The sequence below is a fragment of the Chinchilla lanigera genome, unplaced genomic scaffold (assembly GCF_000276665.1).
Source record: "Chinchilla lanigera isolate Chin_1 unplaced genomic scaffold, ChiLan1.0 scaffold00017, whole genome shotgun sequence".
NCBI lineage: Eukaryota > Metazoa > Chordata > Mammalia > Rodentia > Chinchillidae > Chinchilla > Chinchilla lanigera.
The window spans coordinates 29173788-29197484 of NW_004955418.1; the positions used below are offsets into that span (position 1 = coordinate 29173788).

Below are 23697 nucleotides of genomic sequence, written 5' to 3' on the forward strand. Positions count from 1 at the left end.
AGGCACTGGCATGAGGTCCGTGAGCCAGGCCCTCTCGGCCTGGGACTCCCACCTGTTCCGGGCTGCACCTGGGTAACAGGGCAGGCAGGACCTCTGGGTCTCCCAGCCTCCCACCCTGGAGGGTGGGGCACATCCCCTTTTCCTTCTTCATACACTGACTTCCCCCGGAAGCGTCTGTTCAAGTAAGAACCCATTACCATAACTAGAAAAGCACCAAATGCTCTCCTGGCTCTCCTAGTGCTAATAACCATGGTGAAACGATGACTCTCCTAACCGCTGACTGTTTATTTCAGACAGGTCTTGCTATACTACACAGGCCGACCTTGAATTTGTGTGCTCCAGCAATCCCCCTGCCTCAACCTACCAAGTTGCTGGGACCACAGGTGCACCCACGACCCAGCAGCTCTAAACATTTTTCACTTCATTTTTTGAGATGGAGTCTAGCTGTGTAAAGTTACTTAAGCTGGTCTTGAGCTCTTGGGCTCGAGTGATCCTCCTGCCTCAGCTTCCCAAAAAGCTCTGACCACCAGCACACGCCCCTGAATCCAGCTTTGCCGAGTGTTTTAAGAGTCACTTACTCATCGAAACACATACAGTACACACAGAAAAAGAGTCAGTGGGCGTGCGAGCCCGATGGTGTCTGCGACACGGAAAGGAGCGACGCCTCACCTCGTGTAAATGCCGTCCACGATGCCGATGGTCGCCTCCTCCGCAGGGACGTAGGAGCCCACCTGGGCCATGAGGGTGATCAGGGCCACCTGCTTGATGTAGGAGCTCTTCCCACCCATGTTGGGGCCAGTGATGATCATGACTCTCTCCGAGTCCCCCTGGAAGTGGAAAGCAAGGTCACACATGGAGTTGGGAGGGCTGATGGAACCCGTACACCGCATCCCAAAGGTGAGGATCCACAGGCAGAGCTCCGCTTTGCGGCAAGGCCTGGCCGTCAGCTGCGGAGCCGCAGCCCTCGAGGCTGAGGGTGGACAAGAAGGAGGTCTGCGAGCCAGGCTCAGGCTCACGCGGCTCCGGCACAGGCCTGGCGGTGGATGCCATGCCACACCGGGGCAGGTCGGCCTCCTCACAGCTCCTTGGAACGGAGCAGTCCCCGCCAGGGCGGCTGTGGGGAGCCCAGGGCCCCGTGCGAACTCTGCCCAAGCTGACCCCCGGTGACCTCGGCGACTTTGGGGACAGCCCACCTGGCAGCCACGGCGGTCAGAGTGAGCCTCGCAGGGAGGGCCTCTCTGTCCCGGCCTGCCCTGTGCTGTCACAGAGCGGATTCGCAGACACAGCCCCGCAGTGTGCGGGAAGGACCCAGGCTGAAGGCGTGTGCTTTCCGTGAACCGTCCTCAGACCTGTGCGCGCGCCAGCTTCAGACTCCCTGCGTTTAAACCTGTCCACCTCACAACACTAGCACCACACACTTGCCTGCCCGATGTCGGGATGGAAGCACCTGAAATTTTCGGTCAGAAGTGGATGGCGCCAAATTTTAGACATCACAAATTTGGCATTTAATTACTCACTGGCACTTTACCAGAGCATGTGCAAGAGACAGAAGAGCTGTAGCTCTTAGGCTGCTTGAGTTCTCTAGAACCTTCTGTTTCGGTGATTACAGCAAATGCCGAGAGCCCAAGGCCCTCTTGTGCCAGGCGACCCCAACCCTGGCAATGCCGGCCCGGCGGGTGCAAGCAGCCACCATCAAAGTCAACTGTTCTCCTAGATTTTAGCCCAAAACAATTAAAAATAAAAATTGTTTAATTATATAACTTATCACAGAATCAAGAGAAATTAAATAGGAAACCTAACAAAATGAGTTTAGGAAACCTAACAAAATGAGTAAAACCTGCACACAGAAAGTTCTAAAACATTATGGGGGGAAAGAAGACCGAATTAGATGAAGGACTGAACCCTGTCATGAAGTGGTGCTCGATCCCGAAACACGACAGTGCTTCCCGTGCTGCCGTCCAGCTCAGGGCGTGCAGTTACCCAGGACCAGAGGCAGGCTGACGGGCAAGCACAGCTCCTCGGTTTCTCATAAAGGTGATGCTGTGGCTCAGAGGCGGAAAGTCACCCTTCAAAGCGGTGCTGGCTCAAGGGACATCCACACAGAACATAAGAAATCTCGCAGCACACACAAAAATCGAGTTAGGTAGATTATAGGTTTGAAACACTGGAAAACAGTAAGGCCACCGGATTGCAGCATATGACCTTGGGGCGGGGCGATGCTTCTTACACATCTCAAGCCAGAGGAGGAGGAGACTGAAAAACTGGACTGTGTTACATAGAAGTTCTACTCTCTCTCTCTCTCTTTTCTTTTTCTTTTTTCTTTTTGGTCTTTTTGAGACAGGGTCTCACTATGCAGTTCAGACTGGTATTAAACTAACTTTGTAGCCTAGGCTGGCCTCAAACTCGTAACAATCCTGCCTCAGCCTCCCAAGTGCTAGGATTACAGGCACGCACCACCACGCCCAGCTAAATTCTATTCTCTAAAAAACGGCATGAAATTCAGGACATATGCATTGCATGTTTTCCAATGACTGACCTCCAATATTCACAAATCAAAGAAACAAACCTAAAAGAACACAATAAAAGGAGACATGCAGTGGTCAGCAAAGATGTGAGAAGGGCCCAGCTTCGGACAGTGATGCGACACGTCGTCTCACACGTGTGAGGACAGCTGGCACGGTTTGACTTTTTTTTTTTTAAGCAAAACCTGTCAATATTAAGCACTGGCAAAAACCAGAAAGGAAGTGGAATTCTCATGCTACTGTTGGGGAAGTAAACTGTTCAGCATTTTGAAAAATGTTACCTTATCCACTAAAGCTGAAAATAGACCCAGTGGAACAATGCCACTCCCACGCCTGAGCCAGGATCCTGCACAGGATACAAAATGCAAGGTGCACAAGGCTGTTCCAGCAGTCATCTCCATCACAGCCGCGCACTGCAAATGACTCAAGTGTTTACCAACAGTGGGACAGATAAATTGTGATGTATTCACAGGAAGAATTCTACGCGGCAAAGGAAATAAACTACCAGCAAAAGTGTGGATGAAAGCCACAGCAGTATTGGATGGAAGAAGCCAGTCACAGAGAGGGTATGTGTGTGTTTCTACTTATATACAGCTCAAAAGCAGACAAAACGATGGCAAAAGAAGTTGAGACAACACATTTCTGTCCTCTGTTCTTCTGGACCCGGGTGCCAATCAAGGATTGGGTGCAGTCATTTCTGCTTTTTGGAAATCACTAAGCCATACGCTGATGATCTGTGCGTATTTCTTTACACGGACTTCAATAGAGATTATTTTAAAAAGCAAACGAGCACATTCTCACAAATTAACAAGCAGTACAACTCAGAAGCTAATTTTGAACATTATTTGATACAGAAAAAAACATAAGAAAAGAGGCCATCCAATCTGGAAGAAGCTAAGCCGAGCGGGAGGCCTTCCCATGAAGCTACAGTAAAGCACAGTGTGGTGTAGCCTCAGAGAAACGCAAACAGCAGCTCAGAAAGCCCAGAAGAAAGGCTATACGAACCTTGCCCTGTGTCACAGACAGGGTCACTCGTTGGCCGAAGGAGACACCGTATGCATGGGGCAAAGGCAGGCAAACTGGGGACCCCACAAAAAGAGAGTGGGCCCAATCTCATGCAAGGCTCCTCAAACCGGATGTGTGAGAGCTAAATGAGAAAAGCAAAGCTCAAACTTTTAGAAGAAAGTACTGGAAAACAGTTTAAGGACATCACTTTAGATAACGAAGACTTTACCAAGGAAAACAGAAAAACAAAGCACTTCTGCTCCCAGGTGTATGTGAAGCACGGAAAGGATTTTCTGCTGCAGCAGTTTTCTCCACAGCATGGCAGGGCCACGACGATGCAGTCACACCAGGGATCGAACGTGACAGACAAACGGGAAGCACGAAAATCATAAAGGAAAAGCCGTGCTGGAAACCACCAGAGACAACGCGGAAAGACAGATAAGCCAGTAGCATCTACACTATATTAAGTAACTCCTACCTATCAAAAACAGAAAACAACAGAAAAATGGGTAAAGGATGGGAAGAAGGTATTTTAAAGAAAGGAACCCAGGAGGCCAGAAAGCCTGTCACTGATCTGGGCAAGGAAAATAGGATCAGCAGGTCTGTTTAAGGACGCCCCGCAGCTCCTCCTGACGATCTCCTGGGAGAGCACTAAGTAAGGCCCAATGAGCAGACTGGGTCCCCGGAGAGACACCAGCACGCGCAAATTTACTGTGCGCTACCACAGAGGCAAGAATGGAAACAACGGGCCACTCAACTGCGCGAGGGTGAAGAGAGGGTGGACCAGGTACGCCGTGGGACAGCACCGCAGAAGAGAGCATGAAATCCACCACCTGGGGGCCGCAGGAATGGAACTGGAGACCAGCCGGGCTCAGAAGCCAAAGATGGCACGGCAGGAACAAGGCAGTGGGACAGGGATCCAGATGTGGAGGCAGAAAAAGAATGAAGGTGTGCTCTGTCCATGCGCCCACCCACCACGTGGCCACCCCGCAGCCTGTGATCCTTAATCTGCAAACCACGCTGTAATAGTTAAAATTAGTCAATCAATCAACCCTGCACCCTAGGGGAGAGTGCTCTTGCAGGTGAGTAGGGTGAAGGGTCGCAGGCTGGGGCAGCGCAGGGCAGGGCAGGAGGCTGGTGTGGCTGCCACGCCACGGCCAAGAACAAGGATTCCAGGCTGCGGCTCAGCAGGCGGCTGCACGGAGGATGCGCTGTGCTGCCTCGCTAAGCCGGGGGAACGACTGCAAAGGTCTGCTCAGGCAAGGCGTCGCCATCTGAGGAGACAGACCGGTCTGCCAGGATTCAAACGCCACACAATGGACACATATGTTGAAGGATCACAGGGAACCCAGAGGTGTGCGCAGGTTTTACACTTCCATGCATCAGCTAACATGGCTTAAATTAAAAACGAAGAATAGAGAAGTCTGAGTACTCCATTATATAAAAGTACTAACTTCTAAATGGCGCATTGCTCCCGGAACGCCCAGAACGTTCTCTGAGCACCGTGCAACAGCAGAGCTCCCGCAGTGAGGGATGGGGCGCAGGAGAGCGCTGGGGGCAGGAGAGCCACGTGGTCCCAGAGCAGCGCACTGTAGGGGTGCTGCCCGCAAGCACACGGAGACCACACACACCGGACACGGCGGTTCAGGAGGTGGCGGGGGTAAGGATGCAGCAGGAACAAACCCTTCCTTCCAGCCTTCAGGGGCCTCGCTTACACCTAGGATCGGTTCTGCTTTTCCATTCAGTGCACGGCTAGCAACTAGCCATGCGCCTTTTCCCATCTGTAAGACTCAGTGGGAAGAGAACTCTCTCCCTTCTGTGAATTTTCTCAAGTTTAAAGTAAATAAGAATATATGTTACATACATAAATAATAAAATAAGAATACCTATGCTCCTCAGAGTCTAGAAATGCTTCAACTGCCTTTGTAAATCGTTACTCGTACAAACAGGAGATGTACCCAGCAGCCCCCTTGGGAGAAGTCCCTGCGGACTGCGGGCTGATGGGCTGAGACTGGGCGGCCCGCAGCCGGGGCGTGAACTCGGGTCGGCGCGCACACAAGAGCGCAGGCGCTGCGCCCCGCACCTGCAAAGGTGCAAGGTGCGAGGCGACCTGGTGGCCGCACAGGAGAACCAAGGCGATAAGTGTCACCCGCCTCTGGGGCTCCCTGGGCTGCACTGCAGTCTGCTCTTGCCATGGTCAGAGATGGGGACACTAGGATTGCTATACTCCTGTCATTTTTTTCTGTTTATTTATTTTTGAGACAAGGTCTCACTATATACTTCAGGCTGGCCTTAAACTCACCATGTAGCCCGGGCCAGCCCTGAACTCATGGCGATCCTTCTGCCTCAGCCTCCCGAGTCCCAGGGTTTCAGGCATGCGTCACCTGCCCAGTTTACTGTGTTCCATGTTAGAGGTCAGGGAACTGGGGCGGGGAGGAGCTCGTACGGTGCCCAGTAATGCAGAGCTGCTGAGCAGAAGAGCTGGGTGGCGCCATGCAGCTCGCACCCTGGCCGGCAGCCCCGGGGGGCCCTTGCTCCGCGGTGGAGCCACCACACTTGTCAGGCAGAGTTCAGCTGCAGGGTCTGATACTGGGGACGCTAGTGCTGGTCGGCCAGACGGTCCCCGGGTCGGGAGGTGCACGGTGGAGGGGAGGAGCCGAGACTGGCACGTGCGCATTTCCGAGGTCCGCAACAGCTGCCTCTCCGCAGACAAGGCCCCGGCCCCCGACAAGCACAGGCGGACATCGGCCCTCACAGAGGGACGGAGGCGGGGCCATTTCTGTAACAGCCACAGGCCGCTGGAAGGTGGTGGCAAAGCCCACGCAGTTCATTCCCGGCATGTCACCCAGGGACGGTTACGGGCGGCTCCCAGGGGAAAGCTGCTGCCCCAAGGCTCCCGCCACAGCTCTGCACCCTCAGCACCACATGAACGAGGGACAGAAAGGGGCGCACAGTGGAGAACAGCGGGCGAAGGGCGGGTGCATGCCCCCCCAGCAGCCACTGCGCTGAGAGCGGCAGGGCACAGGCCCGACCCCTCCATGCCAAGGACGAGGAAGCGGGTACCGCCACGATGACGGAAACGATGGTGATGGCAGAACAGGGTCTGGGTTTATACCTCCAACCGCTCCCCACTGTCACCAGGCACCAAAATGCAGAACAGAACAAGAATTTCAAACAACAGCTCTAACACAGGGATTGCCTCTGCCTAAGGTGATAGTGAAGGACTAAGGCACGGGTCGTATTTTGTTGGGCCTCGAAGGATGAAGAGTTCAATCAATGGAGAAAGATAAGGGGCAGGAAGCAAAGGAGGAACATTCTAGGTAGAAAGACAGCTGCACAGGTCAGAACCTACAAATAATCCTTCCCCATGCAACTATCCTTCTCCGTCCGTCTTATTGTTTCACAAGTGAGAAGAGAGGGATGTGGGAGAAGAAGTCACAGAAAGCAATGCCCAGGCACCATTCCCTCTAATGTTCACCCCCGGGCTCAGGACCCAGGTAGCGTGCTACATGACAGAGGGATTCCTTTCAGAATCTGCGAGAATAATCCAGCCACAGCGTGAAGTTAAGCTTGAAGTCCTGGCCGGGTTACGGCATGAGTCACTGCTCTTCTGCTCGGTAAGCAGGCACAGAGTCCCCAGCCTACGAGTGCTACTCTCATTCGTCCTGCCCGTAATCTTACACAGCCAAAACAAGCACTCCTGGGGCAGCCAAAGTATCTGCAATGAGGAAGCCCGTCGTCATCTTCACCAGCATCAAGCACCCCAGTGTCACACACGTCACACGCTGTGCAGAGGCTGAGGAGGCTGAGGGGCCGAGGGGAGGCCCAGACCCCGGCTCCAGCACACCCCGGCGGTGGGTGTCCCGGGGGTCTAGAGATCCACAGGCTTCACGTGCTCCCTGAAGTCCCATTGGACTCATTTCCCTCCCCAATTGCCTTTCTTCATCAGTTCAGCTTATACTACTTAATTTAAACAAAATAAAAAACACATCAATCAAAAGCTCAACTTGAACTGCTAATAAAAATCCTCCCATGGGAAAGCCATTGGGTTCGGTGAGGAAGCCGCCATAGCAGAGTAGAGACAGCAGGGGTTGGAGTGGGACGGCCCAAGCAGGCTGCCTTGGTGGGCCTGCTAGGCTACAGCCATGCCAAGATGCTGCGCTCCGAGCCTCAAGCTGACCAGGGTCAACACCCTCATCTCTCAGGAAGCCTCGGCCTTCTCCTTCTAGTCCTGTGCACAATCAAAATGCCACCATGTCCCCTGGGCTGGGAAGTGAAAAAGGCTGGAAAACACCAACTTACTTATATCAGGCCTATGTTTAGGGAGAGTTGCACTAGTCAACTTTCAATTACTGTGACAAAATATCAGACACCAGCAACTGTAGGAGGAAAGATTTATACTGGCTCATGTTTCAGAGGGTGCAGTCCACGATCAGCCGACTCCAAGGCAGAAACATGGTGGAGGACAGCTGCTTACCTCACTGTGGTCAGAAGCAGGGACAGGGACAGTGACAGGGTCAGGGGCACGGGCAGGGACAGGGGCAGGGAGAGGGGAAGAGAAGAGAGCCAGCAAGAGGGGAAGGGGCTGGGGACAAGAATACACCCTTCCAGGTAACACCCCTAAGTGGCCCACCTCCCCCAGCCAGGCTCCACCTCCTGACAGCACATTTAGCTATGAATTCATCCACAGATCAATCTGCTGACAGGGAGCACAGCACCCCACGATCCAACACCCTTTCACCTGTGAATACCTGAACTTTGAGGGGCGACATTTAGATCTGAACCATGACAATGGCCCAAGACTATCCAACCTGGCCAACCTCTAGAAAGTTACCTCCCACCGTGGGACTCAGTAGACTGATGGGTGTGAGTACAAGATCCTGAATTTCTTGTCTAGTGTTACAGAAAAATTATTCTGCAATCTGAAATCTCAACAGAGCATCTGAAAAAGTAACATTTTATGGAGGGAACAAAAAGACAAAATCGTAACGTGAGACTCGGAGCCTGCTGGAAGCTTCCAGCTAATCCTTCCTTAACAGATCTGACTAGGTTCCTGCTCTGTCAGAGCGTGTGACAGGTATGAGGGTCACACCCGCATGAAAGAGGTGCTCTCTTCCCTGCTCTCTTCCAGCTTACAGCCTGCGGGAAATACAGCCAGAAAAGCACCTGGCCAGGCAGGGTGACTATGAAGGTGTGGAGACACTGAGCACCCACCTGTGGTGAGGGACGGCCTCGTGGAAGGGACACACACAGGTTGAGCCTGGAGAGGCGGCCAGCGCAGGGGTAGAAGGCGCAAAGGCGGGCAGGGAGGGGTTCTAGGCGGCCAGAACCATCTGCCCGTGCCCACGGGCACACGGTGTGGGCCCAACGTGGCCAGGAGGGCCAGCGCTTGTTCAAAGGGGACAGTGACAGACAGGCTAGGGGGCTGTGGCTCAGGGATGAATGGGAGCCAAGGGCTGCCTGACGAATAAATGCCTGCCATACCCGGTGAGCTGGGGACAGGACCAGGACTAGGGGGGCTCAGGTCTCCTGCAAACAGAGAGGAAAGCGGTGCTGGGTGCTCGGCAGCACTACAGTGATTTCTCAGAATGCAGTGCAGAAAGCACCCTGTCATCTATGTGTGTGAGAAGCTGTTTCTGAAAGCAACACAATTATCGAAAGTGGCAACGCCACCAAAAGTGGAGGGGATCCTTTTGAAGGTCTGCCTTACAAATCAGTAACCTTAATTATTTTTGAGTGAGTTTTACATCCTAAATTCTTTCTCGACACGCATCCTATATATAAATTTATACACCAAAAAGTGGAAGGCACCTCACCATAGCAACAGCTCCATATCAACTCCTACTCAAGTTAGAAAAAGCGTATGTAAAAGAAATGAGTCTTCTGGAATGTTCTGAGGTGTCTGCTCGAAAAATTCACTCTGCTTATTTTGTAAAGATTCAAATGTAAGAGCTCAGTGTTTCTTTAAAACGCCTTTTAATTAGAAGGCTGTTTTTCAAATCTTACTTTATTAAACAATATAATACCTTGTTTAAAAGAAGGGGTGGAGAATGAAGGAGAGAAAGCAAAGACACAAAAGCAGTCAGTGCTGAGGGCTCAGGCGCCCAGGCAGGGAACCAGGGCAGAAGTGTTGAGGTGATGTATACGTTAAATATAAACCAAGCTCCCAAATACCAGCCCTATGTTACTTTCTCAAGAGAAGCTACGCCCTCTTGGCGTTATGGGAACTAAAAAAGGAATTCTCATGCTCTCACAGGCTTCTTTGTAAAGACAATGTAAAGACTAATAAAGATTGCTACTGATTAATTTGCTTGATTGCTACTGATTAATAGCAAACAAGTCTTCTAACGGAAATGAACAAGCTTACAGACACAGGGCCTGCGGTTTTCCGGCCTAGGTGCTGGCATCCCCACGATGCACACCCTGAAATTCCAGCTCCACGATGGGGGTGTCAGGAAGGTGCTGTGGGGTGACAGGGTCCTGAGGCAGGGCCTCCCCTCTCTGGTCTGTGAGGACCCTGAGAAGGCGCCACTGAGAGCCAGAAACGCCCTCTCCAGGCCCCACCACCCGGCCTCAGCCTCCTGGAGGAGGAGCAGTCACTGCTGCGGCTCACGCGGTGCCCGTCTAGCACAGCGCCACGCCAGCCTGAGCAGAGGGACAGCGCGCACCCTCAACAGGCATCGGGCAAGAGGCGCCTCCCGCTCTGACGCTCCCCACTGCCTGTCCTGCCCGCCGCACTCTCCTCCTCTGCAGACGAGACCCTCCTGGACCTCACTCCAGCCAGGCTCCCCTTCGGGCTCGGCCTGTGGACACCACACATCGAGGGCGAGCGTCCCTGTCCGCCCTGCCTGTGCAGCCTGGCCACACGTGGCCTCTCCACTGCAGCTGCATTCTTGGGATATCCCCAGGCCGCTCCAGCACTGCCTGGGATGGCGTCCCATGCCAGGAGGGAGGGATCCCTGTCTCTAGTCCGACTGGGTGGCAGGCAGAGGCCCCTGCAGCCTCTCTGAGAGCTGCTGCTTCGGAAAGTGAGCCGTGGTGAATCTGTCTCCAGCGCCTTGGGGTACAGATTCCCTCCTCGCACCTCCTGGAGGAACCAGGGTGCGCTCCCTGCACTGCGCGAGCAAACGCAGTGCGTCTCACACTCCCCAGCCGTGACACTCACTCCCGAAGGGCTCGTCCCCTCACCGAAGCCTGTCCTTACGCCTGAACTTGGCTCTTCGGCGTGCGCCACACGTGCCTTGCCACAGGTTCTCGTCTCCCGCCTCCAGTCAGTTCTGCCTGTGTCCTTGGTCCCTTAGGAACACACTGACTCTCTTCCTGAGCAGTGGCCGCTTCCGGTCTGCACACGCCCCCCCACGCTGCTCGACCTCAGCAGCACCTCCGGCCCGTGCTTCCTCACTCTATCATGCCAGGGGGCCCCTCCCTCCGCCTCCCCACCCTGCAGGGGACCCTCTCCCGGGCTTCCCCACACCCCCACTGGGCTAGGCCGGCCTGCTCCCTGCTGCCAGGACAGCCTGAAGGAATCCGACCGCCACTATCCTCATCAGAGACCCACTGAAACACCCCTCCCAGTGCAGCTGCACCCGGGGACCAGGGCCACGTTACCAGCGCTGCTGGGGACAGGAGCCGGCACGCCTGCGCATCCCCAAGCCTCGCCCTTGGGCGACCGTTACCTCTGGGCTCTCTCAAGCTGGTTCTTGGCAGCGAGCCACGAGGCCCTTACCGAACTCCCAGCCCATGCCCCCCCCAGCTGCACAGCGCGCGCCCTCTCAGGGCTGTCCCGGTGACTCAGGCCTCTTTTCCCCTCTCCTAGCACACCTGGTCCCACTCCCACGGGGTGTGTCCGCCTGTCCCCCTCACTGTCAGACGCAGCGTGCGAGGGCGGGGACACCCGCCTGCCCGCGCCCTGCTCCCCAGCTGCCTGGGGCAGCACACGGTCGGGGAGTGAACACGCATGACCACGGTGCATGCAACGAAAGGCCTGGTCCCCGAAACCCGGGTGAGTCTTCACCCAAGAACTCTGGACCCCGGGACACAGCACCCAACACTATGTGCTGGTCGCAATTTCCAAAACCATGGCAGGATTCCAACCTCTTCGGCATATTCAAGTGCTTGTGAACACAAAGTATTCTTATTGAGTGACCTAACTGAAATCATCCTCATTAGTTGCTACAGTTTTCATGGTAAACTACCAATTTCATCTTGGTAGTGAACATAAAGTTATACCCTTTAAAGGCAAAGTTACAACTTGTGCAACTCCGAATTATAAAAAGTGTTCATCTGATTTTCAAAAGCTTGGGGTGGATGTTACGATCTTTGACTTGTTTTTCAGTGGAGCGTGGTACTTACTGACAGACTGGTGCCGTTGGGGACGTACTGATCGTGTTCTCCCAGCAGCACGTCAATCACGGGGTGCCTTCCATTCTTTATTATGATTTTCCTTTCTTCTTTTACGGTTGGCCTGCAGAAAGAAATTATGTTTCAGCTTAAAGTCATGGCAATAGCTCTGTAAACAAAAAACCAAACCTTAGACACAAAGAACACAAGTCCTGACTTTCTGAACAGAGCCCCAGTTGCACCGGAAATAGTTCTGAGATCCAACAAATGGGATCACATCCAATGAAAAGGCTTCTGCTCAGAAGACACCACCAACACAGTGAAGAGACAACCTACAGACCAGGGAAAACATTGTCAGCTGTTCCTCGGAGGACTAATATCTAGAATATATGAAGAACTCAAGAAAATGAGATCCCTCCAAATAAGAGACCCAGTCACAAAAGGGCAAGTGAAATGAACAGATACTTCTCAGAATAAGAAGTACAAATGGCTGAACAATTCATGAAAAAATGTTCATCATCTCTGGCCATTAGAGAAACACAAATTAGGGGCCAGGGATATAGCTCATTGGCACAAGCACCTGCCCGGCAAGCACAAGGTCCTGAGTTCAATCCCCGGTACCACAAAAATAAATAAATAAATAAATAAATAGAGAAACACAAATTAAAACAGCACTAAGATATCATTTACTCCAAAAAGATTGGCCATCATCAAGAAATTAAATAAGAACAAACACTGGCAAGGCTGTGGGAAAAAAGCAACGCTTGTACTTTGTTGATGGGAATGTAAATTAGTACAACCACTATGAAAATCAGTATGGAGATTCCTCAAAAAACTGGAACTAGACATTCCATTTGACCCAGCTGTTCCCCTTCTGGGAAGCTTCTCAAAAGAGTTAATGACATCATATTACAGTGATCCATGCACACCCACGTAATAGCTAAATCTTGGAAGCAGCCTATATTTCCCTCAACACAAGACTAGATAAAGAAAATGAGGTATTTAAACGTGATATTTACATGTTTATTATGGAGCACTACTGTTATAAGGAAATATAAACTTAGGTCATTTGTTAAAAAATAGATGTACCCACAGACCATAATGTTGGGTGAAACAAAATCAGACACAGAAGCTTAAATACCATGTGGTTTTTCTCATATGAGAAAACTAAATTATAAATAAAGAGCAAAATAAAGGTCACTGGGAGTAGGGGGACGGATCCTGCTCAAATGGGAATGGGCTCAAGAGACGCAGGCAGGAGGGCGGGAGGGAGGAAAGGGAATGAAAAACACAAGCTGGGCGTGTCGTGTCCACGGACCACCGCACACAAGGGATGTAACACTGGGTACCGCAAACGTGGACCAGTGAAAAAAGTAAAAACAGAATAAACAAGAAGATATTATGTCCTTAGAAAGAGAAAGAAAAAGAAAAAGGAAAAAAAGGAAGGAACACAAGTCCAGAGTAAGACTAGGAACGAATGTTCGATTTTCACTGTAAATTAAGCCCTGGGAACGCAGTGCACTGAAGCACAGACTTTCGCAGTCTTATGATGGCGCTCTTCTGCAGCTGCCCTTTATAAGACGTTCTTTGTCTATTATTGCCTAAGATCAAAGAAATATTTTCTTTACTAAAGATTGTAGTTCAGTTACTGGTATTTATTTTTAGTAATAAACAAAATAAAATCAGGTAAAATAACTTCTTGCTTTAATTACTGCCTTAGTATAAACAATGTTATGTGTTGGATTTGAAGACAGACTGCACTAAAATTTTCATATTCTGTTTAAGTGGAAGATCTTTTTATGGTTTTTTATATCTTCCATGTTTTGACACAAAAAGATGTTTTGGCACTGCGGCTCCTTTCCCGGCCAGGCCTCTGTGTCTGCTTGTTTCCCTCTGTGGCTTCGGCTCGCCCCCTGACCCCATCACCCAGCTCTCTCCTGCCGCTCCCTGGCCGTTATCATGAGGTCAGCCTGTGGCCCCCTTCCTAACCTTCCTCATGCCCTTGCGCTACCGGCACTCACTGGTTGTGACCGCTGTCATAGATGCTGCTACTACAGCCTTCCACCTCTGCTCAGTAGTGTATCTGAACCACCAGGACACACACAAAAATCATCACCTACCATCTGATGGCAATGGACTCTTATTTATATAAAGTCCATTTTACAAATAATTTTACAGACATGCAAATAAAGGGATAGTAAAAAAAAACGACCTCATAACAAATTTTACCAAGAGTTTATTTTTAAATCTCCAAAAACTTAAGTCTGTGGTGCTGGGCCCTGAACCAAGGTCCCTGTGCATTCCAGGCATTCCTGAGCCCCAGCCCCAGCCCTTAGCACAGCAATCTCACATTTTTATTCATCTATGCCTGGGATGGGCAACACAGCTCCGAAGCTGTCCACAGGCACCTGGGCTGTGTTCACTTACAGATACTAAATTCCAAGCTTCGATACGTTTCCAGTGAGTTCTAGTTTGTTAGTACGGGTTTGTCTCACACTTGCATCCAGGAAATGCAAGGGTTGCAGAATTCTGTGAAACTGCTAAAACCCCATAGTTTCTTGAAGAGAGCACAGCTATTGTCTGCTCCATAACTGCAAAACATTTTCACTTTTGATTTACAAACACAAATTAGAACAAAAAAAAAACAAACAAAACAAACCCACGCTGAGCTGGGGATTTAGCTCAGCGGCACAGCGCCTGCCTGGTAAGCACAAAGGTCGTGAGTTCGGTTCCCGGTACTGGGAAAAAAAAAAAAAATTAGAATAATCCAGCAAGTGAAGACTCGCATTTCTACATCACTGGTTTCCTTCCGATCTTCTGGCTGTCCACCTACACACATATCAACAAGATGTTGGTGAACAAATATGATGAAAGACAGAAAATGTCCCACATCATTCCTGGGAGGAAACACACAAAATTACAATGAAAGTAGACTTTGGGGAATTTAGAATCTAATTTGAAAGAGAGGACTTTTATGTAGCTGGGTTACGGATTTGCTACAAGAGAAAAAACTGGCAAGTACTTGTAAGTGACATCAATTTTAAAATAAAATCCCAGCTTCTCTGCCAGGGGCCATCAACACATCACATCCAGGACACCACCACGACTTCTCAGCAGAGGCTGACTTTGGGTAACATTCTAAGCGGCTGGCTGCATTCTAAACCGCGCCTTATTCTGCTGCACTCAAAACTATACAACAACAAAACACTTCCCGGGAGAGTCGGCAGCGAAGGGAAGTCCAGAGCTGGGCCGAACAGTCCCAGTCCCAGGGAGAGAAGAGCCACATTGTGAAGGACAGGTGATGCGCGCTGACGATGTCTTACAGCTGGAAAGGGGACAGAAGGGGAAATCTTCCGGCACAAAATGAACCATCCGCACTTAAACAGGTACACTTATACTGTACTTTGTATTAAAATTACAGCCTGCTCTTTTAACTGCCCCAGAATATCATCTATATTAGTGAAACAGTATAATGTCCAGAATACAAATCAGATAACAAGACTTAGAATAAAAACTTTTTCCTAGAGATTAAACCACAGTGAATAAAAATTTTAACTGTAATTATGGAAGCAAATGATCAATCTGAATGAATTGTAATTGATCAACCTACACTAAGATTTTAAGCAAACTGTCAATTTAAGAAAATATGCCTAAATTTCAGTACTAGTATGCAACATGGTATAAAATGCTTTCAGATAGATTTCTTGTTTCCTGTTTCCCACTTCAGCTTTAAAAAGCTTGCAGCTCACTGGCCAGGCAAACCTGTGTCTGCTCACATCCCTCTGGAGAAAAATGAAGCAATGATGAAAATGTGAAGACCCTGTCTAAACAAGACAGTGCTGCTGGCATCACAAAGGGACAGTACATAAAGTGAAACAATACAACTCCATTTAGGGTGCATAATTTGTAAAGCCAATGCCTCTAACTGTTCTTGCACAAATATAGAAACGCTATACTTACAAACTTTTTAAAAATCTACTGCCTAGTGGGTACTGTAGGACACTTATGTGTAACAGATGCAGAAGATGCTTAAGTATAAAAAAGTACAAACCAGAGCGGAAACAGACATGAAAAAAGAGCAATACGGTCGGGGATATAGCTCAGCAGCACAACGCCTGCCTGGCAAGCGCGAGGTCATGAGTTCGATACCCAGTACCAAAAAAAAAACAGAAAAAGAAAGAAAGAAGTGCGAGCAGCAAAGCCTGCCTGTGGCCCTCTGACACAGCCACCACCGGGCAGCATCACAGACGCCAACGCAGGCAGGGAGTAGAATTCCCACTGTTACACTGTTAGTTTTCTGAGGATCCCCACGCTGATTTCCACAGTGGCTGCAGCAGCCTACACTCCCACCAGCCTTGCATAAGGGTCCATTTCCCCCACGGCCTCGCCAGCAATTGTTCTTGCTCGATTTCTTGATGATGGCCTTCCCTTCCAGAGTAGGATGGAATGTGAGTGTGTTCTAACTTGCATTTCTCTAATGATCAGCCACATGGAGCATTTCATGTCTCTATTGGCCTTTGTACTTCATCTAAGTTCAGTTCTCCCCCTTTTTTATTTGCTCTATTAATTTGGGGGTCTCATTACCAAGATATACCTCTTTTAGGTGTCTCCCAAAAGAGTTAAAGACATCATATCATAGCGATCCATGTGCACTCGTGTTTACAGCAGCACAGTGTGCAATAGCCAAGCCTTGGATGCGGCCTATCTGTCTATCAACAGATGAATGGATCAAGAAAATGTGGTGTTTACACACAATGGAGTGCTACTCTGCCATAACGAAGAATAAATCTGAGTCACCTGCAGAAAAATGGATGCACCCTGAGACCATAAGGTGAAGTGAAATAAATCAAGGTATGGGGTTAAATAGCCCACGTTTCTCTTACATGAGAAACTCAACATATAAATACTTAGGAGCCAGCAGGAGACTGCAGAAGACAGGGAGGCAGACTCTGCGGGGACGGAAGGGGGTCTGGGCACGGGGGCAATGGAAGCGAGGTCAGGGGACGTAAAGAGGACTGAGATGCACGTGCACATGAGCCAACTCTCCGCAGGACGACCGTACTGATTGTGTACCATGAACATGTATGAGTAAAGAAGGGAAAGAAAATACATTGTGAACGTTTAAGTTTTTAAAATGTATTACAGCAAAGGACACACGCTATTCATTCCCCTCAGAATATTCCTGGCTTTGAACACACGCACTCCCCCGATCTCGCCACGCTGCAGCGGATCTGGAGTCCTCTTCCTGAGTGCCTTTTAGAGGTGTGATCAAAAACACGGTGACTGCTGCCGCCAAGCTCCACCCAATGGAAAGGCAGCTCGTAAAAACATGGTGCTGTGTCCCATGTGCCTTATTCGCCAGATTTGCACCGTGTGACTTCTGGCTCTTCCCCAAGTCAAAATGACGGTGAAAGGCCAGCACTGTGAATGAACCAGGACACCGAGGCAGCCGGGACAGCACACCTGAAGATGCGCGGGAAAGAGGACTCCTGAGCTGCCACAGACAGTGGCATGGAAAGGGGGCGAGCGTGCTCAGAGGGACGGCTGGGCTGTGAGGGCGGTTCACGGCAATGCGTCTTTCACTGTAATACACTTGTTTAAAAATTTCAAACCTTTAAAAAATTTTAAACATTCACGATTTCTCAATCACATTTTGTATATGCTTTTTTAGCTCTCAAGGTAAGTCAGTGAGCTACATATGCTCCTAATTCTTCTGACATTAACCCATCCGTCCATCCATCCATCCACCAAAGCGGCCCACGCTGGAGCTGCGACTCAAGAGTTTGACCTGCTTCATGCTAACGTCCTTCCTGAAAAGACGACCGAAGCGTGATGGAATGTTGGAGGCCATGGGAGCACAGTGGGCTATGCAGGGCAGAAAAGAGCAGAGACGCCCCATCCCTTCGGTCCCTGTGTCCCTCATCAAGCTTTTAGCGCTGGATATCCCACAGGCCGTGCAGTGCTCACGTCAATCTAACCAATGAAAGGGCAGCTCACACTCTATAAAAATGTCGTCTGCGTTAACTTAGAAATGAAAGCCTCGCGTTCACTCTAGGTTTAGTCACAGCAAACATCTGCTTTCACTGAACTTGGAAACAGAACCAAAAAACGGATTTGCTATTTTTAAATCAAGAGTTTAACACATTTAAGTAACTGCAATATTTTATAGCAAAGAAACTAAAATTAATTGTATAATGGCATTTTATCAGAAGCAAAGATAAAGGACGGGGATAAAGAAAACATATTACCTGCAGTAATCTCCTTGCTTAGCGACCTTGGCCAGGGAGAAAATACAATCAACGGTTGCTAGGTGACGTACCGCTTTGCACAGACAGTGATAATGTTCACTGAAGCTCCTGCAGAAACAAGTGACAGTGACCGGATGAGCAAGCCGACTGCTCTCAGACCTCAAAAGGCTGTGCAACAAGTGATCGCTTCATTAGCACAAAAAAGCATAAACAGAGTAAGTCACACCTGGCAGGTAGGCGACGAAAACTCACGGAACTCCCCGCCTTTTGATACAGTGATATGATACTGAGGCTGATGCTTCATTTGGGAATGAATTATATAAATTTAGAAGTTTCTATAGAAAGACAGCTACCATTTCTATTATGTATTTCACCAGACCGTGACATTTTGACTGAATGCAAACACAGCAACGGATTTCACGCAACCTTGATACCATCACGAGCTGCCTGGATGGGGCAGTGAGCCTTCTGCTCCTCCCTTACTGAAAGATCTTAACCTGGAACCAGGATGTCCAGCCCTGTCCCACTGTACGGGACACCTCTCCAAGGCCCAGCCTGTGGATCTGACACACCGCCACTGTAGCACTCGTGCAGCTGCAATGCCTGGCACAGACCACACACTGTAAAAACTAGCTGCTGAAGACGAGCAAGCAAAAAAGTATTTATTAACAATGCATATAGTTTTTTTTTTTTTCTAGTACCGGGAATCGAACTCACGACCTCGCGTTTGCCAGGCAGGCGCTGTGCCACTGAGCTAAATCCCCAGCCCTTTAGACTTGCTTTTAAAAAGACAGCGGTCACTGTCTCAAACCTTTCACTACTTAAACTGTAATCCTCATGATCTCAAAGTTTAAGACTTTTACACAGTCTTATTCAGAAAAAGCATAAGAATGTATGCCGGTGGCTTGTTTGTTTCTGTCTGAATTAAATCAAGAGCTCATGTCACTGTATGGAAGGATGCAATATTGTGCACATTGTGGATGTTTGTACATCATGATCAACTGTGGGTATTTAAAATACATACAATTATACTACAAAGAAGACCCAGAATTTTTTAAAATGCCCTGAATAAAATCTTTTTAAGTAAAGAGAAAATAGCTGAGCTTAAATCCTTAGGATAGCTCTGCACCTTCCCAGAGAGATAAAGACACTGTTTAATTCTTTAAAAAATTTTTAAATGTAGATGGTAAAAAAATCAGAAGTTCTTCAAAAGATAGCAAATGAAGGAATCTAATGGTAACGAAGTTGACTATATAGAAAACTTAAGTGAAAAGCTGAACGGAAAACCATGCTGACTGACCGGAGCCTCTGAGAGGCGCCTACGCTATTTCTTTACCATTGCCATTGTGTAGGTCTTCGATACTGAGGTGTTACAGGGAAGTTCAAAGCGAAAAAGCAAGTGGCCTGGAGTCTCATATATACAATATACGAAACAGAAGAACCTAGACAGCAACCGTCTCTGGGTTCACCTGTTTGTTGCCTGAGCTCCGCACGGAAACCTGGCCTCACAAACACAAGGCACGCGCTCTCGGAGCTTTGGCACGGCTCATCTTGAGGTGCGATTCTAGACCCCAGCCCCACCTTTCCTCACCTTTGTAAATACACAGACATGAAGCACATGTCAGACAACCTGCCTGCTTGCTGCAGAAAGTCACAGTGCATTTCCTTCATCCTTTCAATGCAGGGGAGGAAAGAAGGAAGAAGAGGTAAGCAGGAGGAGGAGGAGTGGTGTTGCACCGAGAGCCTCTCCTAAGCTGTCTCCCCCCGCCGTGTGCATTTTACAAACACTGAGATTTAGTGTATTCATTACTGGACGCACAGGCTTCCTCCTGGAAAAGGACTTTAGGCAGCTTTTCTAGTATTCTATGTAGATGATTTGTTTTTAAAAGGATACTGAAAACAGTTTAGGTGTCCAGCTACCTGTGTTAACTTTGTGAACTGGAAAGACCTGTTCACAGCACACAGTGAAATGAACCTCACCAATCAATTTCTCACCGAATTAAAGTTCACCAAAACAAACCAGGTCAACTCCCTGAACAGCGGGAGATCTGTGCAAATCACACACCGGGACGTGGAGTCACAGAACCTCACGCTGCTACTCTGGCTTCGGGTCTGGACCTGACCTCTCCCTCGCTGCTCAGCAGTGGTGCCTCGGTGCCCATCACGGTGACAGCCACACGTGCTCTCGTCCTGCGCCTCTCTTCTAGCAGGAGCCCTCACGTAAGACGCTCCTGCCTGCCTCCCTGGAAGCGCGCACCACAGGGTCTCCTGCCCTTCTGCTCACTCTCAGCTTCTTCAGTCTTGTCCCAGCCACCGAGACCCCCACTGCTGCTCCCCAGGACGGGGTTGAAAGTGGCTCTCAGACACTTTCCTGACTCCAAGACTGAAATCAGTGACACAGGTTCCAGTGGGTTCCACTTCAGTTATGAAACAAAAAAGCAAGGAGGGATAAAGTGATTGCTTCCTATGGACAGTGGCCTTGCCTCGCACGTCAACGGTGAGTACAATATAAATAACACTATCGTGCACCCCAGACATCAGCGAATCTCTTACTTCTTGGTCTCTATTCATTTGCCACACTTAACTAAATTTCAGTATCTGCACGTAGAAAAATGGGCAAATCTGTAGACAGCAATCTGGAAGACCAGCTGTAGGTGAGAGCCACACACACGCTACCCGCTGTGCCATCAACCAATTTCAGTTTGAAGCCACAGCACGGTGACCACCTCCCCGGCCTGAAGAGACTGCTGGGCCCCTGGGAAGCAGATGAGGCCCCCCGCTCTGAGCTGTAAAGATGACCCAGTGATCTCTCCATCAGACATGCCTCCTGACAGCAAGGTCCAGGTGGCTAAGGTTCTTTGCAAAACACCTAAACAATATCTGAACCACTACAAGAAAAATGTTACAATGAGTTTTTAAAAAATTTGCAAACCAGGAGATTCTTATGGTTGATACATTGTGCCAACTTGAGGAGTCCAGAGGTTTGGCTAAGTGACTCCGCAGTTCTACATCCTGGGGAGAAAAGGACATGCCCTTACTCCTATGGGACGTTGTTCATTGTCAATTTGAGAAGTTCAGAAGGTTAACTAGGTGCCTGAGCAGGGGGCCAGGGTGCTTACTTTGTAGTCATCGCGAGCCTGTGCAAGACTAAGATGAGGGCGTGGCGATTATGGGAGTGCTACACGCCCCTTGGATGGATAGCCTCTTTACAATGCAAGGGAGGAAGAGAGGCTTGTGCCTCCTCCCCTTGTGCTGTCTTCTGCCGCCTTCAACTGTTGCCCTTCACTTGGAGCCAGCTGATTATGGATTGAACCCGCCACAAACTGTGAGCTACATAAACTTTGCCTTCCTTCATTCTGGGCGCTGGGTATTTTGTCTCAGCAACGAGAGAAAAGTAACCAAGACAGAGATCACTCACTACAGTCCATCTTCTAGAGCACAAAAGCAGACCCATAATCTGAGAAAGACTTTCATTCCCAGCCGTGTGTTCAGCCCTGATTTCTCCCAACGTTTTGATCAGAAGCAATCTGACCAACACACAGAGGGAGGGCCAGGCACACTCCATGTCCGTGTGGCAGGTGTCACCTCTGATGACAGGTTCATCTTCTTACACCACAGCCGAACCGGCAGGCACCGCAACAAGCAGCTGGCAGCAGTCAGCGCCCTCGCCTGTGGGGCTGTCTGCAAATGTGCCCCCGAATTCCAGCCTCTCTATGTCTTTAACTTTAGAGAAACAGATGCACAAAGAAATGTCTGAAATCACGCATTTGAAAAATGAAATACTGAAACTCAGAACTCACCGGTGAGCATTCTGAGTCCACACGCAGCAGGCTCCTAACTTTTAGTAGTGGGAATCACACCCGTCCAGCTTTCCCACGGGGCAGAGGGATGCGAGTGAGCAGGAAGCAGGCCAAGTCGTGGACCCGACTCTGCCTGGGCCAGGCGCAGGCTGAGGCTAGCGACACAGGTCAGGCAGTAGCCAAGCGACCACACGGCGGATGCTCAGGAAAACGCCAGGGAAGCCAACAAGAACGAACAGTTTCCTACCTGAAACACCAGGGAGGAAATGAAGTGGACCGGAGAAGGGACTGAGGAGGCAGAACACCCACGCGGGACTCGGGCCAGAGAGCAGGGTAAGTGCCTCGGACTGCTGCAGAGCCTCTGGGCAGGGACAGTCTGTTGCCTGGCCACCTTTTAAACTCTCACAAATGTTCATTCATTCTTTTCCCACTTGCCTGCATAAAGCTCCCTGAACGACGCTCGGTTTCTCCTACTCCAGCTTCCAAGTGACCACAAGACTTCTGCTCATGGTGCTGCCCTGGCACGGGCCACCCCCGCCGACTCCCGCTTTCCCTACCCCCCAGAGCCAGCAGAGGCGCAGCAGCTGTCACGCAGAACGTGCACGTGGCCCCAGCCCAGGCAGGTTGGCAAGCCGCACGCTGCCACCATCCGAGAGCCACTGCTGCCCTGGCAGGTGACCTCCGCTCAGGGTCAAGAGCATGGCAGTCACAAGATAAGTGCTCAGCACTCAGGGTGAAGAGTCCCGGTAGCTGAATATCCTTCCAAAATGGGTGAGAAAATCTGTGTGTGTAAGTGAGAGAGAACTGACAGATGTGGCAAAAAAGGAACACCTAATAAGCCTAGATGAGGGGTGGATCGTTGGTCATTTCAACTTCTCCACAGCTTTAACATTTAAAAAAAAAAAAAGAAAGAAAAGGAAAATACACATATAACAGTGCAAAAAAATTAAAAGGAGAACAAAAACAAAACAAATCCATGTACAACTCTGAAAGAGACACTCAGTCTTTAAGAAGGTAAGTAGGGCGTGGTGGCACACACTTATGCTCCCAGCATTTGGGAGGCTGAGGCGGGAGGATCACTCTAAGTTTGAGGCCAGCCTGCAATACAAAGTGAGACTTTGTCTCAAGAAAAAGAGAAGAAGGTAAATTCCAAGGTGAAATTTCAAAAGTGAGTCTATGAAACATCACTAGCAGCAGAATGTTAGTGGAGCAACAATCATGTCTACCTGATCTCTCAGAGATGAAGATGAGCTCATGTTTCAGTGGACTGAAAGGAAAAACCCGTGAGCACAGCACTGCACTGTTTGACAACAGATCACAAGCGCAATCTCTCCCTTTCTTTCTAACGTAAAACTTTTCCGGTCTACTGCTCAAGGTGGGAGGTCAGATCACATATGTGACCGTGAACTCACGTGAGAAAGCCGAGCCACTCGGCACTGCAGTCAAGGACGAGCTGCTCACGGAGCTGCTGCAGGCGTCTGTAGTTCTCCACGACCAGCGGGGAGTGGAAGCGGCTCACAGCCTTCGTGCTGGGGGAAAGGAGAGCGGGAGTCAAGGTCCGGAAGCGGTAACTGCGCTGCGCGTGGGGACGCGAGCAGTTGTTCTCGCCGCCCGGAAGACCTTGAGGCCGCGCTGTGAACAGAGAACAGTCTTTAACTGTGGTCTCGACTCAGGCTTCCGAAGAGGGTGACTCTTGAGAAAGCTTCTGAAACGCACTGCACTTTGTACCTGTGTGGCAAAGGCAGAGCTCAGCGTCTTTATTTCATAAGCAAAGGCTTTTTG

General features: G+C 49.9%; 1 protein-coding gene across 1 annotated transcript in view; it reads right to left on the minus strand.

Annotated features, from left to right (window-relative positions):
- The window catches only part of Msh3 (mutS homolog 3), a 124473-nt gene that overhangs the window by 24193 nt on the left and 76583 nt on the right, over positions 1-23697 (minus strand). Inside the window, exons 17-20 of the mRNA XM_013513015.1 lie at positions 23328-23444; positions 18116-18223; positions 11880-11991; positions 670-827 (exon numbers count right to left, since the gene is read on the minus strand). Coding sequence (XP_013368469.1) covers positions 670-827; positions 11880-11991; positions 18116-18223; positions 23328-23444 — 495 coding nt within the window. The remainder of the gene's footprint in view (positions 1-669; positions 828-11879; positions 11992-18115; positions 18224-23327; positions 23445-23697) is intronic.